Source organism: Tasmannia lanceolata, unplaced genomic scaffold, assembly GCF_043159265.1.
Source record: "Tasmannia lanceolata isolate RefF3 unplaced genomic scaffold, GAP_Taslan_0.1 ptg000015l, whole genome shotgun sequence".
NCBI classification, from domain to species: domain Eukaryota; kingdom Viridiplantae; phylum Streptophyta; class Magnoliopsida; order Canellales; family Winteraceae; genus Tasmannia; species Tasmannia lanceolata.
In genome coordinates, this window is record NW_027518692.1 from 19159198 (window position 1) to 19175295 (window position 16098).

Consider the following 16098-nt stretch of genomic DNA (forward strand, 5'->3'; position numbering starts at 1 on the left):
ACCATAGGATGATCCAAACCGTCCATTAGATGGTGCACACCCTAAATATGTTGCGCCCAAAAAATCATTCCCTTAGGTTGATCCTAACCCTCCGATCTGTAGAGGTACTGAATGATCCTATTCCTCTATAGATCGGAGGGTTAGGATCAACCTATGAAAATGATTTTTGGGGCACAACCTATTTAGGGTGTGCCCCATCTAATGGATGGTTTGGATCATCGTATGGTGCGGGCCATACCATACTTTTAATAATAAAATGCAATTTATTTTGGCTACCGATGTTAGCACTACGATTTTTTGATAATTGCATACACTCACTCACTCAGCTTGTCTTTATTATTTCAACATCTGTCAAAAGGTTATTATAGTTCCCAAAATGCTCTCAGAAGCTAATTAAAAGGAAAAGACAAGCTAAGTCTATGTTTGGGGAATCTTGTAGCCGATCCACAGAGTTTCTAGTAGTTTTCCTAAAAAAAAAATACTTAAAAATATACAAAAAAATGGCATTGATTAACGGGGCGAGGCGAGGCGGGGCGGGGAGGGGAGGGGACAACTCCAACCCCTTCCCCTCCCCGCACTAGGGAATTTTTAAAATCCCCTTCCCCTTACCCTTCCCCTCTCAAATCGGGGAATCCCCGCCCCCAAACGGGGCGGGGCGGATCCTCGCTTTTTTCGGGTGAAATTGCCAGCCCTAGGAGAGAACCCATGCGTTACCTGATTTCTCGCTTCAAGAAAGAACCTAAATCAAGTATTCAAGTTGCAGCTGTCCAAGTTAACTTGCAGTTTCGGTTATAAGATGTACCCTGCAATTCACGCCTTACCTCAAGCTGTCTCCTGAACAAAGTGAAACCCATAAACAAAATCCCCTTAAAGAGAAACGCAATTAAGGAAATCCCTCGAAAGAGAAGGGATAATCTAGAAATCAAAACCCTAGGAAGTGGGTTTCATTTTTCTCAAATGGCAAGCAGTTGGAGAAGAACCTTTGGAAATGTGAGATCATTCGTTGGAAATTCCATGGGGGGTTTAAGAGGAGGAAGCAATATAGCTTCGTGGGCCGTTGCATGCACGTTAGCATATTTACTTTGGGTAAAACCCTCTAGAGATCTCAAGAGAGAACAAGAGGTAATTCTCTTTTATATAATTCAGTAATATGATCTCTTATTTGTTATATATATATATATATATATATATATATATATATATATATATATATATATAAATTTTTTACTTTCTCTGTTTTAGTGTTTAGGATTTTTGGGTTCTCTTTGGTTTCAGGAAAGAGCCGCTCTGGCCGCGGCTTCGGACCGGTATCGTTACGTCGAGAAAAGAAAACCCATTCCTGATCCACAGGTGAATTTTTTTTTTTCTATGAAGGAATTGGATTATAATAGATTAAATAACACCAACTCTAACATCTTAAGCTTTTGGAGTAATTGGTTGTTTCACATGATATCAGAGTGATAGAACACTGTTGTATCAAAACCGAAAACAGAGAAGAAGGATAGATTAGGAGAAAAATGGAGAAAATAGTGAGTTAATTCGAGGAAACTTGGCCTCCAATGTGGTAACTACGCTAAGTGTGATTATTCATTGCTGAATAGCTATACGACATCTACATTATATAGAAATTGAGGAATGTAAAATAGGAAGCATAAATCAGCAAACTAGGAAAAGAAAATTAAGGGAACCTACCATAATATGGAAATAACATAAATAATGAAAAAACTATCTAAATAAGGGAAACCGATTCTAACACCAAGCTATTGCCTTGAGCCAGGTCTTGGATTCAAAACCCAACTACTCCTTGATATTAAGGGGTCGTTTGGATGCACGGATTTTAGAATCCAGTTTTTTAGTTTGAAAACAGTGTAAAAGAGGGATCATGATCAAGCTGTTGTATGTTGTCCTTACAGCGCTTCTTGGATTTTAAGTGAGAAATCCAGGTTTTAGAAATCTCTCCAGCATACTGAGATTTCTGAAACCTGGAAACATGGGAGGATCTGCTACTCTCTTGCTGACGGAAAGAAGGGCGAGAAGTCAGAAAATGACGGCTTGTCCGCTTTTTCTCTTGTCTCTTACCAACAATTTTGAAGAAATCTCGGATTCTAAAATCCGCGGATCCAAACGGCCCCTAAAAGTCCACGTGTACGCCCAACCCCAAAAAGAGGGGCCATACGCAGGGAGAGTGTTGAATTACAAATGATTAAATAACAGCAACTCTAACAGCTTAAGCTTTTGGAGTAATCAAGGTTTTAAATTTCGGTTTCAGTTTCCATTTTGCCGGTGCGGAAATGGAAACATTTCAGTTTCGGTGTAAATCTTGTAAAATTGCGGAAACGAATGGACACATACACAAATGATGAACTTTTTAAATCTTAAAAAAAAAAAGCATATGCAGATGATGAAATTTTAAGATGAAACTTTGGAAAATGCTAGAATAAGCACAAATACATACTTAGAAACCAACCATTCCAAAAAAAAAAAAAAAAATACTTAGAAACCATCGCATAAGCAAGTAAGCCGTCCATAATGGCGTAATCACATCAAACACCTAGTGACATGCGTTGTCTCACATGTCTGGATACAATAAAGTTAGTAATGAAGTACAATGTAATGAACTATAAGAAAGTACATGACCATTCTCCCCTCTAAGTATCCCAACTCTATGCAATACCATGGTTTAAAATTTCGGTTTCGGTAACCGTTTCGGACATTCGGAAAACCGAGATTTCGACCGAAATTCCGAAATTTCGGTCGAAATTTGGTACTCCCGTTCGAAATTCCGGACAGAAATTCCGAAATTTTTTAACTTTTTTTTAAAAAAAATAAAAATTGCATTTTCTCGAAATTTCGGACCGAAATTACCGAAATTTCGGCCAAAATTTGGTAAATGGCGAAATATTTAATTTCGTCAAATACCGGTTTCGGTCCCACCGAAATTTCGGATTTCGGTCGAAATTTAAAACCATGTGCAATACTTCATAAAGTTACAATAGTATTATTGGTCCCATGCCAATCTAACATCTCATGCATAAGATACAATTACTTTATTGTGCAGTCAATGATGTTTCCTACTAAATATCATTCTTTACATTAATGAATTTCATTGAAATGTAAATAATAACATCTTTCCATTTTTATTTTATTTTTCGACCATTTCGGTCGAATTTCGGAAATGTCAGTCGAGTTTCGAAAATATCGGTCAAATTTCAGAAATTTCGGTCGAATTTCAATATTTTAGGTTAAAATTTTGGGGAAATAATGACATAAACTGAAATCATGTAGATTTCGTTTCGGTGGGAATGGAAATGGAAACATTTTGGTCATTTCGAGGAAATTTAAAACCATGGGAGTAATTGTAAATTTCACATTAAGTTCTGATTTTTATGATCAATTTGGTGTTTTTTTGGGTCTGTTCTTATGCATTTACTTATTCATTTATTAGTTCGAAATTAAGTGTTTTTGGATGCATGCTTCAGGAAACTGGTTTGATATACGGGAATAGGCGGCAATTTAAGAAATCAGATGATTGATGCACCTGAGTTGATTGGTTAGTTGGTTTTATCAGGCTTTATATTCAGACTGATTTCGAAATTTCATTGAATGTTTATTGATATCTTTAGCCATGGCACCTTCTATTTTTGTACAATAGTGTTGTTTGTTGTTTAGATTTTTTGTGGCTGTTATTTGGTGAATTGCATTGAACAAAAGCTCGCAAGGACAAATTAAACATGGCTGGCAATGATAGCGTAGTTGATGCATGCAAAATTACTAATTCCTGTATGTTAGTTTATTCATTCTGCTTGAACAAGTAGCTTTTTAAGTCACGATAAATCAGTGTTTCCAATGCGATTGAGGAGTAAGCAACATGGTGCACCCTGCGGTGCAAAATGCATCCTGATGGTTACAGCTCTCAAGAAACAGACCAGTGATAATTCCTCTTGGGCTTATTTCATCTTTATTCTTTTTTGTCTTTAACTTTTTCCCTTATGAACCTCCGGGATATATGATGCTTGGCAGAAGTTAGTTGACTCATGGGTGCCGAGGCATCTTTCATTGCTTCACTGCTGGACTCATAGTATCGTGGTTCTCAATATATCGCAATACAATGCGTATCCAATAAAAATGTGTATTTTATTGCCCTATTTACTGTATCACCTGGTCGCCATATATCATCAATTTCTCATGGACTTCACTTTTAGTAATAATATCCTTACTAATTATTTTAGTATTTATTACATATCAAATCTCAGTCAATCTTTATACGAAATCACTTCCCTTTTGTGGAATTTCAAGTAGGAATTTGGAAAAGATTACAAAACCTGACAAAAAAGGCCACAACTAGATTTAGAAATGGTTAGTTGGCGTACTAAGCGTAATTACTTTAACCCAAGGAAGCAGGATTCTTCCCTGGGAGTGGGGAACCTCGATTCCTGGGTTCTCGAATCCGAAACGAGAATATTATCGAAGCCCCAAAAACTGGGAATCCCGGTTCGGATTCGCCGGGAACCCGATTCCCACTTTTGGGAATTGCGGTTTATGATTTTCCGGAAACCCGATTCCTACTTTTGGGAACCGCGGTTTAATGTTATGTGAAACGCGATTTCCCGGCGATTCCTCGGAGATTCCCTACTGATGCCCAACTCCGCAATGATTCCTCGACTATTCCCCGGACTCCCCGGCGACTCTCCGGCGACTTCACGATTCCCGCTTCCGACCATCCCGGGATCCCTCGATTCCCGCTTTCAATTCCTGCTCTAGCAACCTTGCTTTAACCTACTAATTATGTGACCATGTCAAGAACTCAAGACACAGCAACAAAAGCAAAACTGCCCAATCTATCCTCTCCTGTCTTGAATAATTATTTTTTTAAATAAACTAATTTTCAAGAGGCTTGGGCTCTTTACCTCTTAGAAGGGAAAGTTCCTCTCCTTAAGCCCAAAAAACAAGGCCACCCAAGAAGGTAGGAGAGTAGGAGGAGGAGAGGGGGTGAGGGTGGGGAAGTGTGGTCCTGGCCTACATTTGTATCAAACAGAGGGAGGAATCAATTGGGCCCCACATTCTTATATAATGGTGAGAGATGTCTTCGACCCAGTTTGATAGGAATCACATGTAATGAATTTCAATATTGGTGTTTAATGTTAAAACGGCATATGTTCTAGTATTCTAACATATGATTGGCATGTGGCCATATGTATATGAAAATTCTATTTGGGTGTGGCGGTGTAAATCAGTGGGCAGCAAGAGACTTGATTGCTTATAGAAATTCCTTTATTCTTCAGTGATATGGATCATGTAGAAGGATAGAAATGACCAAATTTTAGAAATGAATCTATTTCAATTGGTAAAATTATTAACAGGATGATTATTGAAGTCTCAAGGACCAAATGATTTGTTATTGTTGCAGTTCTAGACATTATTTGCTAGTGTTGCTGTTCAAGACATTATTTGTAGTTGGGTTTAGATTAGCACAAAATTATCTTCAATTGTAAGGCCTCTTGAGGTATAACCCCCTAACCGAGGTGTGGCTTAAGATGAATTTTGATGGCAATAGTAAACTCCTTAATTAGAGCAGTGCTATGGTCTGAAAGGTGGGAATTGGGGGATTTTCTTGAACCTAATTCACTAGTATTCTATTTTAGGTAGGCCGTTGCGGCAATGCATCTTGTTGCTATTAATCCCGTCATTAAATAGATTATACGTGTCTGCTCACCCACGGATGCACCATATGCGAGACCGGGAAAACGGTTGTGTCGACAGCGGACAAAACTCTTTTCTTTTGAATTCATGGGAGAGGTGCATGCCAATGGCCATCTTGGCCACATACCAACACTAAGCTATTACTGTGATTGCCTAATAAGAAAACCTGATCCCTGTTTGATTTTTTGGCTTTAATATCTTGAACAATGGATAGTAATAAACACTGCTTCTTGAGGTTGAGGATCAACTGTTTCTATCATCTTTGTGACTTTGTCCACCGGTGCAGCCATTTTATGTGCTTATTCATGGTTCCAGTTTTTACACGTGAAACTTTCTATCAATAGAAGTTAAATTTACCATTCAAAAAAAAAAAAAGAATTTAAATTTAGTTGCTTGTTTTCTGCCAGTTTAGCGTGTGGGCAAGAGATCCTCTGATGTTAAACTTATGGTTTTTCATGGCGTATCTTAGTGTTCTAAGCTATTACCGTGATGGGTTGGTATCACCAGTCAGTCCCTGTCCTACTCTCTACAGAGGTCCTCAGTAGGATTTGGGAGGCCTATGCCCCATAGAAACTGTCTACATGAGACTGTCTCTTGGCCCATAGGAGTTGCTTGACTAAAGCAGGGTTGCTCAGTTTAGCCCAACACTCAGAGGGAAAGCATAATCACATTACTGAAATGAAACTCACCCCAAGGTCCTCATCCCACAACATTTTCTCTAAGACTATTTAATTATTTGTTTTTTGCTATAAATGTTTCACAATGAAACCTCAAAAGGCAAAGAAAACTATTCCATGCAAACAAATTAGAAACAAAATGCCATTATTTCTTAGGTTACATGGTCTGAAGATCGCCTCCCACCCGTATCCTATTTGCTATTTGAGGCATTCTTTCTAAGGTTTCATTTGGAAACGAGTAAGAGAAGTGGTGTGGAAAGCAAGGGGTCTAAAAAAAAGAGACCGTGGGAAGCAAAAAGCACCAAGAGGAGTAAAGAGGATGTATGTGAGAAGTGTCCTTCGAAGTTTTAACATGAAACAAGTAATACGCCTTCCCTCAAAAAATCAGATTCTACCAAAATAGAAGGCCCCTTATTCTTTCCTCTCGGATGGGGGAAACAAAGAGAATGCGTATAATAATGATCCATGCCATGAAAGCAACTAAAGAGCCCTTTCAAGCCAGCATAATACGACTGACTAGATTCTTTAAGAAAAGCAGGCTCTGATCATGCTTCGTAATTATGGGACCTCTTTTCAGTAAGGCAGCTTCATTGGGTTCATTAGCCAAGTTTCAAGCCCCCCTACTATATGAATGGATCAAAGACCCTATTATTGGAGGTGGCACCCCCCATCATCATTATTCCTCGTATGGGCATTCCACGCAAAGGGAGCTTCCGGGCCCTAACTAAATAATAGGTCCTTTCCTGTCTCATTGGAAGCAAACGAGGAGTGTATTGGAAGAGATAGGGTTATGGTTGATTTGGGAGGCAGAGTTAATGTAGGTTAGGTTACAAGTTGTAAGGAGGACGTGACCCAAGATCAGAATTACTAGTTTGAGGGATTTATAGTATTACATAGTTCATGTTTTTTTTTTTTTTTTTTTTTTTTTTAACCATTCAAAAAAAAAAAAATAGTTCATGTTTTTATTCGCTTAGATTTAATATTAAGTTTTGGAGAAAAATTCACATAAGTTTTAAATACACTCGTTGGGAAACACTGTTTTAGGAAAAAAGAATCACCTAAATAGGAAACGTACTCGTAATTAAGAGCAAGGTAAAAATCTGTCCCGAAATCTGAAATTTCAGGTTTCGGTGGATAACGAAATCCAAATCGGTAAAACCCGAAATAGTAGTTTATTTCAGCCGAAATTTTGAAATTTCGGTTTCATCTCAAAATTTCATCTGAAATTTAAGGGATTTCACCCAAAAATCTTGATTTATGATAATTATTTAATATTATCCTGAAATTTAGGCCGAAATTACAGAAATTTCGGTAATTTCAGTCGAAATTTTATAGGAGAGAAAGTACCAGTTGTTTGATTTCGTTGGATTTCGTCCGGCTGAAATTTCGGTTTCGGTGAGGACTGAAATGAATTCCGAAACCGAAATTTGAAACCTTGATTAAGAGGAAGCGTGTTGGAAGTGCGCTTCTACTAAATTTGGGTAGCGAGGAGAATTTAGCTTCTGAAGGGAGCTTCTGATCTAAATAGGAGCTACCGGTAACTATGCTTAATGCTATTCGATTGGCCTATAGAGCATAGATTATGTTTTTTTTCTAGATCACCTTTCCTTAATTTAATGAAATGGATTCACTGTTTATATTTCTAAATATGTTGGGCTCTTTTTTCTTTTCTTTATATTATTTTCTAGAGAGATCACCCCTTCAATGTTATAAATAAATCTTAAAATGGCAATCTACTTGATGTAATGGAAATATTATCAACCTTTTGGCTATGAATTAATCTTGGGTCGATAGTTCTACTTGCTAGTTCTATGTTTATTTCTGGATGATGTCTGGAGGTTTTCCTGTAATTTGTATACACATTCCCTTCCAATCAGTAGTACAATGTTAAGAAGGATAGCAAAAAGGAAAACTAATACGTATGGATCGCTTGTCATGAGTGGCATGTTGAAGGAATGATTTGTAGTCCCCTAATTCATTTAAAACCGACTCCATGTCCTGGAATAATTTGCATTTTCCTGATTTTATTATAAATCGGTTGCTAATCCAGTTTTTGGCCATATTTTAGTTTCTTGTTGCTTTTTTTTTTTCCTTTTCTACTGTAAGCCTATGATCCTTCTTTTCTGTGTTGCCCTTTTTTTCCTCGACAAGTTACAGATCCTTTTGGTGTAATGATTATCTTGATGTTGAAATCTTATATCTCGGATGAAATCTACCAGCATTGATCTATGCAAAGATTTGAAAAGTTTGGTAGTGTTGTAGTACCATCGACCATGGTAACTTAAAATAACAAGAGGAACGAGTTAAGGAGGATGTTTGCAGATGATACCTTAATCTTTAGCGAAGCCGATGAGGATAAAGTGAGGAAACTTCTTCTTTTTTTTAAATAATAAAGTGAGGAAACTTAAAGTTGTGATCCGATGCTATGAGATTGTCACTGAGCAAAGGTCTAACTTTCGTAAGTCCAAGTTACTTTGTATTCACCTTGAGGGGGATGAGTGATGCAGGGAGCATCCCATATCCCATCAGCATTTGACATGCTCCATTAATGTAGGGCCTTTTTTCTTTCCTAGTCTTCTTGTGTTAGTAGGATAGCGTAGTCATTTTTTGGATATTTGTCATGTCCATTTATGTCTTTGTGGGTTGTTATGGGTGGTTTGGTTATTTTTACCACTTATTCTTTGTTTTTAGTTATTTACCATAGGTAGAGACGTTTTGACCTGGTGGTCACGGGTTCGAGTCACGGAACAAGGTTTTAAATTTCGGCCAAAATCTGAAATTTCAGATTTCGGTGAGGACCGAAACGTTCCGAAACCGAAATTTGCCAAATTTTGGTCGAAATTGACCGAAATTTCGGTAATTTCGGCCAAAATTTCCGGATTTCAGCTAGAATTTCGGTTTCGGTTACCCACGAAATTACCTCCGAAACCGAAATTTAAAACCTTGTCACAGAAACAGCCTCTCTGCAAAGCAGGGGTAAGGCTGCGTACATCTAGCCAATGGCGGGAGCATCGTGCATTGGGCTGCCCTTTTTACCATAGGTAGAGGCACATAGGTAATATTAGCTTCTTGATTTTTGATTTGTAATTTGAATTTTGGAGAAATTGGGAATTAGTGCTTTTGGAGCGAAACCTCTTGCAAAGAGGGTTTCTAGTTTTCCAAGGCTAGAGGACGACTTGGATCTTCAAGCTCCCTTCTTCTTCTTTGTGATTTCCCTTTGATTTGCAAGGCACTTTTCCATCATCAATGATTTGGCACCTCAGATGCCTGATCTAATTTCATTGTCATTGAAGAAAACACTTATTAAGTAGTAAGAATAGGTAGATCTGTAACCCGTATGAGTTTGGCTTTTTGGCTTAAAGTCATGGGTATGCTCCCCATTTAAGCGAGTTCAAATCCCACGAGCGTACCCGATGCGCATGTTTTATGGGTGATTGTGTGCATCCATAAGGAATAGTCCCGCCCTAAAAAATGGGGTGGGGATACCCTATGTCATCAAGAAACAAAAAAAAAGAAGATGGATCTGTCCTGAAATGGAGCTACAATTCAAGGTGCTTCCACGGTGAGAAATTGCATTTGTGCTGTGCTGAAATTTCTTTATTCCTGTAAGTATCTAAACCTTAGTTCATCCTATTGAATGCTGTAAGAAAAAAAAAACTCTGCAAAGAATCTTAGAAGGCTAGGTCGAGTTCGTGAGACGTGGATTCTTCACATATAATTTCAGCAGAAAGAACTTCCAACGGTTCAGATCTGTGAAGTTTTGGTTTGAAAATCATTTCCAAGTTTTCTTCAATTGTTTTCTGAATTAATTGTGAATCAACCATTTTGTGCTTCAATTGAGCTTCAGGAAGGGAACAGTAAGCTTTAATGGAATAAAGATAATAATTTCTGGATCTATTTTGTGAATCGGAACTTGTTAATTGACTGTAGTTAGGAAATCTACTTCCTCGAATTTGACTAAGTCATTCAAACATTAGATCTGAGAAATTCTTTTTCGGCTTCTTGCTATTGGAACTGGATGTATTGTCCTTTATTCCCAAACCTCACAGATAAGGGGATTTGGAGTTTGTACGAACAGTTATACAAATCCTTCTTCCATAACGGAGTTTTTTTTTCCGCTCCATGAGATGCATGCAAGGTTCTTGTTGAAAGGATTGTAACAGCTGTTAGTTTTTTTCAAATTTTATAATAGATCCTAGAGATCAATGGTTGTGGATCTATCTTGTGGAAGGAAAAAGACTATTTGCTTCTATGTTAGTGGAGGGGAATTCAGTAGCTAGTGCTCAATGAATCCAAGCTATTGATTTTATAAGGCAAACATTGCTTGTAGTGGAGTTCTGACCTCCAAATGAAGAAGACCAAATCCTATGCACAGAAAGAAATGGCATCATAAGTAAATGCTAAGTTCGGTTCTTTTTTCAAACGTCCTGGAAGGGTCTTAGATTCATCTTCATTCTATGGCAGCTACCATTGTGAATCTCGTGTTCAACTCTAGAGATCGTATGAGTGTCAGCCCTAATTTGCCATGCATTAAAGTTTCTTGTGAGTTGCTTTTAAATTGTGAAGGGAGATCTTTGGAACTTGAATGTTCTTAAATGACAACTACTGCCTTGTTGATTCGAAGCTATAGAAAATAGTTCAAGATCCACTTGATTCCCCTTAGATCAAATGTGGAATTCGGCCAGAAATTATGTGGGTCTCTCCTCTATTGTCGAAGCCGAATTTTTGTGATTCTCACACATTTGTCCCTCTCTACTTCAAATCAGTTTGCTACCTGCTGATCAATTGGCTTGATTGATTCCTTATAATTTTGCTGGTCTAAAAGAGTTCGAATCTGCCCTCATTGAGTGGCAAAGAAAAGGCTCAGCTAAGAGATTCCTTGAGCTGATATAAAATTCAAAATTTAAGGACCACTTTCCACTTCTGTCACATCCTCAAGTCGCCTAATTGATCGTGCCCTTCACATCCATCTTTGATCACCAATTCCCTTCAAAATTCACCTGTAGCAGGATGGCTTGTTTGCTTGGTTGTTCTGTAGACCATTTCCCTACCACCTAATTCGGCCTCCCACTAGATGTGGGGAGACTGAAGAGAGGATGTGGGACTCTATTGTTGAAAGAATGGACAAAAGACTATCTACTTGCAAATTCCTTGTGTCTCTCGGGGTTAGAATCACCATAATTAAAGCAGTCCTTTCCAACATCCCTATCTACCATTTATCGCTTCTTAGATGTCCTATAAGCGTGATAAAGCCATTGAACATATCTAAAAAAACTTCTTGTGGGGCGGTTCCGACAATAAAAAGAAAATTCATCCCCTCAGTTGGGAAGAGGTGAGCAGAAGTATTTTTTTGGTGTGTGAAGTTACGATTTTTTTGGGATGGAAAGATCTATCCACATGGAAAGGAAATCACATCTATTTCCTCCCAATCAAATCCTCCTAAAAAGGTCGAATGCACTATTCCTCTCCCTGGTGAGAAGAAATATTGGACTCTATGCTCAAGTGAGACTCTTCGTCTTCCTCATTATCCAGTGGCATATCGTGTCTGTTATAGAGAAGGTAACCTCTCGGCCTGCGACTGCGAAGCAGCTTTGTTTGCTCTCCTAGGGAGAAATCAATGTCTGCTACCGAAAGTTACCTTCTTGCTGAGGCTTTGGGCAAAAGGGAGTACGATTCCAGGTCAGTCATGTCCGCTTTTCATTGGACAAAACTAGGGGTGCAACTCGGGCGGGCTCAACCCGGAAAAAACTCGGGTTGGGTTGAGTTCAAGTCGGGTTTGGGTTCGGGTTGGGTTTTCTCAACCCGGGTTGGGTTCGGGTCGGGGTCGGTTGAGGGCTTGGGCACCCGACCTGAGTTCGACCCGAAATTTTTAATAATTTTTTTAGTTTATAAGCTTAAAATCTCGGGTTGGGTCGGGTTCGGGTTGAACCTCGTCGGGTTGGAACTCGGGTCGGGTTCGGGTTGAGTAAATGGTTGCTCGGGTTGGGTTCGGGTTGGCCTCAACCCAAACCTGACCCGCCCGAGTTGCACCCCTAGACAAAACTGTGTTTTGGAGCCGGACCTCAAATCCCAAACAAAAACCAGAACGAGGACAAATCCCCATCGTAACACTAGGGTCTCTCTCTCTCTCTCTCTCTCTCTCTCTCTCTCTCTCTGTGTGTGTCTTCTGTGTTTATTTCCATTTTTAAAAGATTGTAGGGTTTGATGGCTAATAGCTGGCATGCTGGGGAACGTGCGTATGACACGCAAGGCAATACCAACTTACTTTTTTTGGGAGATAGCACTCCAACAGATGGCCATCTCTGGGAAGGAAAGGGGACACGTTGCCTGAATACAGCACTACTCGTGGCAAAAGGAATATGGAATATAGGGGCGGCTTTCGACTTAATCGAGGTAAAAAATCCTCATCTCTCAAGAGGCATTTTAATAAAAATCCAAGTAAACGTGAAGGCCGAGATAAGAATTTTCGCTCCCTGAACCTTCTGGGAGGAAATCTTCCATGAATATATGATGTGGAAAAGGTCAAAAGGGGATCCATTAGTCACAAACAAGCATAACGCGACAAATAATATGATGGTGGTGGAATCGGTTGATGGTTCTAATTATCGGAATGACGGGAAGATGATGGATGAGTGCTATGTTGGTGTTGAACCAGATATGAAGGCGGTTTGCGAATCTTTGAAGGACAACAACCCCTTGATCCATGTGGACGAAGAAACAGTTTCCACCACGAAGAACTTAACTGTTTGTAGAAACCCTTTGGAGAACACGAAGGAGTCAGATAAATCAGGGGATAAACCTTTGGATCCATCAATGAGTGAGGATAGGATCCCAGACTCACAACAAGATTCCCTGAGATTGATCTGGAATCCAAAATCACGGAGGCTATGTCAATTGCGGGGCCAGCCGATAAGAGTTTCCGGTCTCACCGTACCAAGATGAAGCCGTGTCGGAATTATCGTTCACGCAATAGAAAGGAAGGATGGCGGAAATGTGTACAGAATTGGGGGCCAGTTTTGAAGAGAATGAACCTGCCACATGGAGCATACTACAAGCTATTGAGCGTAGGGAAGTCTCAAAAACGACGGGAAAGAGGTTGATAACTGAGGGGGGCTCGAGAAACCCGTGGGAGATCTGTGTGTTTGAATTGAACCTCGGATGTGGGTTGGGGATTTGAGATTTTTCCGAGCAGACATGGACAAAGTTTCTCGAAAAAGTAATGGGTTTGACGCAATGGGAATGGGCCTGTCTCTTGGGCCCTTGGGTAGACCCTTGGGACCTTTCGATGCAGGTGAGGCCATTTGTCGCAAAGCAGCGTAGGAAGTTGTCCCTGTGAAGGGAGGGACAAGGGTATTACTCTGTTTAATTTGCTATTTCCCCTAATCGTTTAGGCGAATGTGGAAGGGAGATCCTCTTTCTATCCGGAGTGTCAGTTATGGGCGAGTCACATTGTAGCTGCGATCCTTTATTTGGTTTGGATCCAGTATAAGCTGGGCTTTTGGGTAATGTAATGGCCAATGGGGATGAGTAGCATATAGTACATATGCAAGCTAACTCTAATGGATGTAGGGGGTCGTACTGTTGTAGCCTATTAGGGGACAACTTGTCCCCTACTTGGCACCTTTTGGAATAATAAATGTCAATTTAAAAAAAAAAAAAAAGATTGTAGGGAAGATGATGTGAAATTTGGAAGTGGGGATACTATGTCCTTTAACGAATTATTTGCTCTTCAAAATTACTTGTTTTTTAAGGGAAATTGGGATGACAAACATGTTTCTGGAAACTAGACAATAAAATGGGGTGGATTCTAGGTGTTATTTGCTTCTTACAAACCTGACATCGTTTAACATTAGTTAGTTTCCAGCACCACGCCTTTCTCTATTAGAAGCTACACACAAGTTGCCTTTTACAATTGTTCTTCAATATTGCTCCTTAGTTCATGTTTATGTTTTAATTATTGTGTATCCATTGTCTTTTGTTTGTGACCATGCTTTTCCTTACACTGGTCTCTGTAGATGCCGTTGATGTAAACAACTTCAGCTGTGGATGCATACTTGTTTCAATCTTTGCTTCATTGGTGGCCATCCATGTTAGTCAAGCAATTTGATAGGAAATGAGAAATCATGCTATGTAAGAAATAGATAAATGTACTTATATGAGATTGCAATTCAGGCTTTTAATCTTGACTTGACTTGAGCAATTAGAATTTCTGGTGAACAGGGTATATTTTGGTTATGTTAGTCTAAACTACCATCAATCCTTTATGATGGAGGTATCTTTACATTGTATTTGGTTCAGTCTCTTAGAATTCATTGCATATATACATCTGAAAAGCATCTATGGAAGTCTCCACAATCACATTAAATATGGGTGAGGCAATCTTGCATCCCTAGTATGTGATGGTGGCATAGAGACCTGTTTATTTGATGTAATTTACTTGATATGTTGGAAGTAATTTATTTGTGATAATTGGAGATGAGGGATTTGCTAGGGTCCATCGCAAAAGCCATTTCGCAGCTGGTATGTCGCATGTCAGACCAGCCACCTCGTGAATGAAGACAAACTTATCTTCATTCACGAGGTGGCTGGTCTGACATGGACGCTAGCAATTCCTTGAACCGCTCATCAGAGCGTCAAATTGGTGGTGTCACATGGACTAAACGATGTGGTGATTGAAGCGGACTCGCTTAATATAATCAAGTGGCTTCGAGGGTCTCTGAAAAATCCTTGGAAGTTTGACTCATACTTTGATGAGATCAGTGATCTTTGGCCATTTCTTTTCATGTTTGTCAAACGGCTAACGAGGAAGCAGATAAGATGGCTAGGCTGAGAGTTTTTAAGGAGGCTCTAGCCCTTTATGATGCCCTTCCGCCCTAATTATTATGTAGCTATATTGGCACTTATTATGTAAATTGACCATCTCGGTCTTCATTTTAATAAAATTGGTGATCATTCCAAAAACAAAAAAAAAAAAAACGGTACCATAGTGTTGCAAAGTACACCTACTCTAGGTTAGAAAATTGACACAGTGGTCCACATTCACTAGAAAAAGCTCTAGAAATCAATGGGTTAGAGTAGTGTGAGGGGTAGAATCCGTCCATCCAATAAGTGTCCGAAATGTGTCACCGAACACTGAACTTGCCAATTAGGGAACAAGGGCAAGGAAGTCATTTCACTTATTCTCCGTAAATGACAACACGAACAAAACGGAAAGTGCCATATATGAAAGACCGCACCTAGCACGTCAACTTTCCTAAAAGCTCAGAGGTTCAAATAATCGAGCCGACTCCTTAGGGTTGTCGACTAATAAGGAAAGACTCCAAAATAGGCAAGTGTTCCAAATTGCGGACTCTACTCTATAAATGGAACCCATGCTTAAGGTATGTATCTAGCATCTATGATCTCAAGCACTGTTACTCTGCTCCACTAAGGCCGTTGGGATAAGAGAAGATGATGGGGTGGAGGTTACGAGAAGATGATGAGGTGGAGGTTGCGGCCATGAAGGGCATTATGACCCAACAAGATGAATAGTTTCTTAGGAAAAAGCTTTCTATTTCAGCTTTGTTGTACCAAACGTCAAAAAGGGTTTCCCTGGAAGTGAATAGAAGAGGCTTCTCTAGAAAGCCTTTCCAGGGTGGGAAAGACCTTGTTAACAAACCAAACTAAACCAAACGGACACTAAGGGTAATCTCTTTCTCCCTCTTTATTTTTTTTCTCCAAG

At 39.3% G+C, this 16098-nt stretch overlaps 1 protein-coding gene across 1 annotated transcript; it reads left to right on the forward strand.

Moving 5' to 3' along the window:
• The first annotated feature begins 554 nt into the window (after window positions 1–554).
• On the forward strand, window positions 555–14658 carry LOC143845462 (subtilisin-like protease). Its single transcript, XM_077353821.1, has 4 exons — window positions 555–1122; window positions 1276–1350; window positions 3480–3550; window positions 14393–14658. The coding sequence occupies exons 1-3, from the start codon at window positions 958–960 to the stop codon at window positions 3531–3533; spliced, it is 294 nt and encodes a 97-aa protein (XP_077209936.1). The 5' UTR covers window positions 555–957; the 3' UTR covers window positions 3534–3550; window positions 14393–14658.
• The last annotated feature ends 1440 nt before the right edge of the window (window positions 14659–16098 follow it).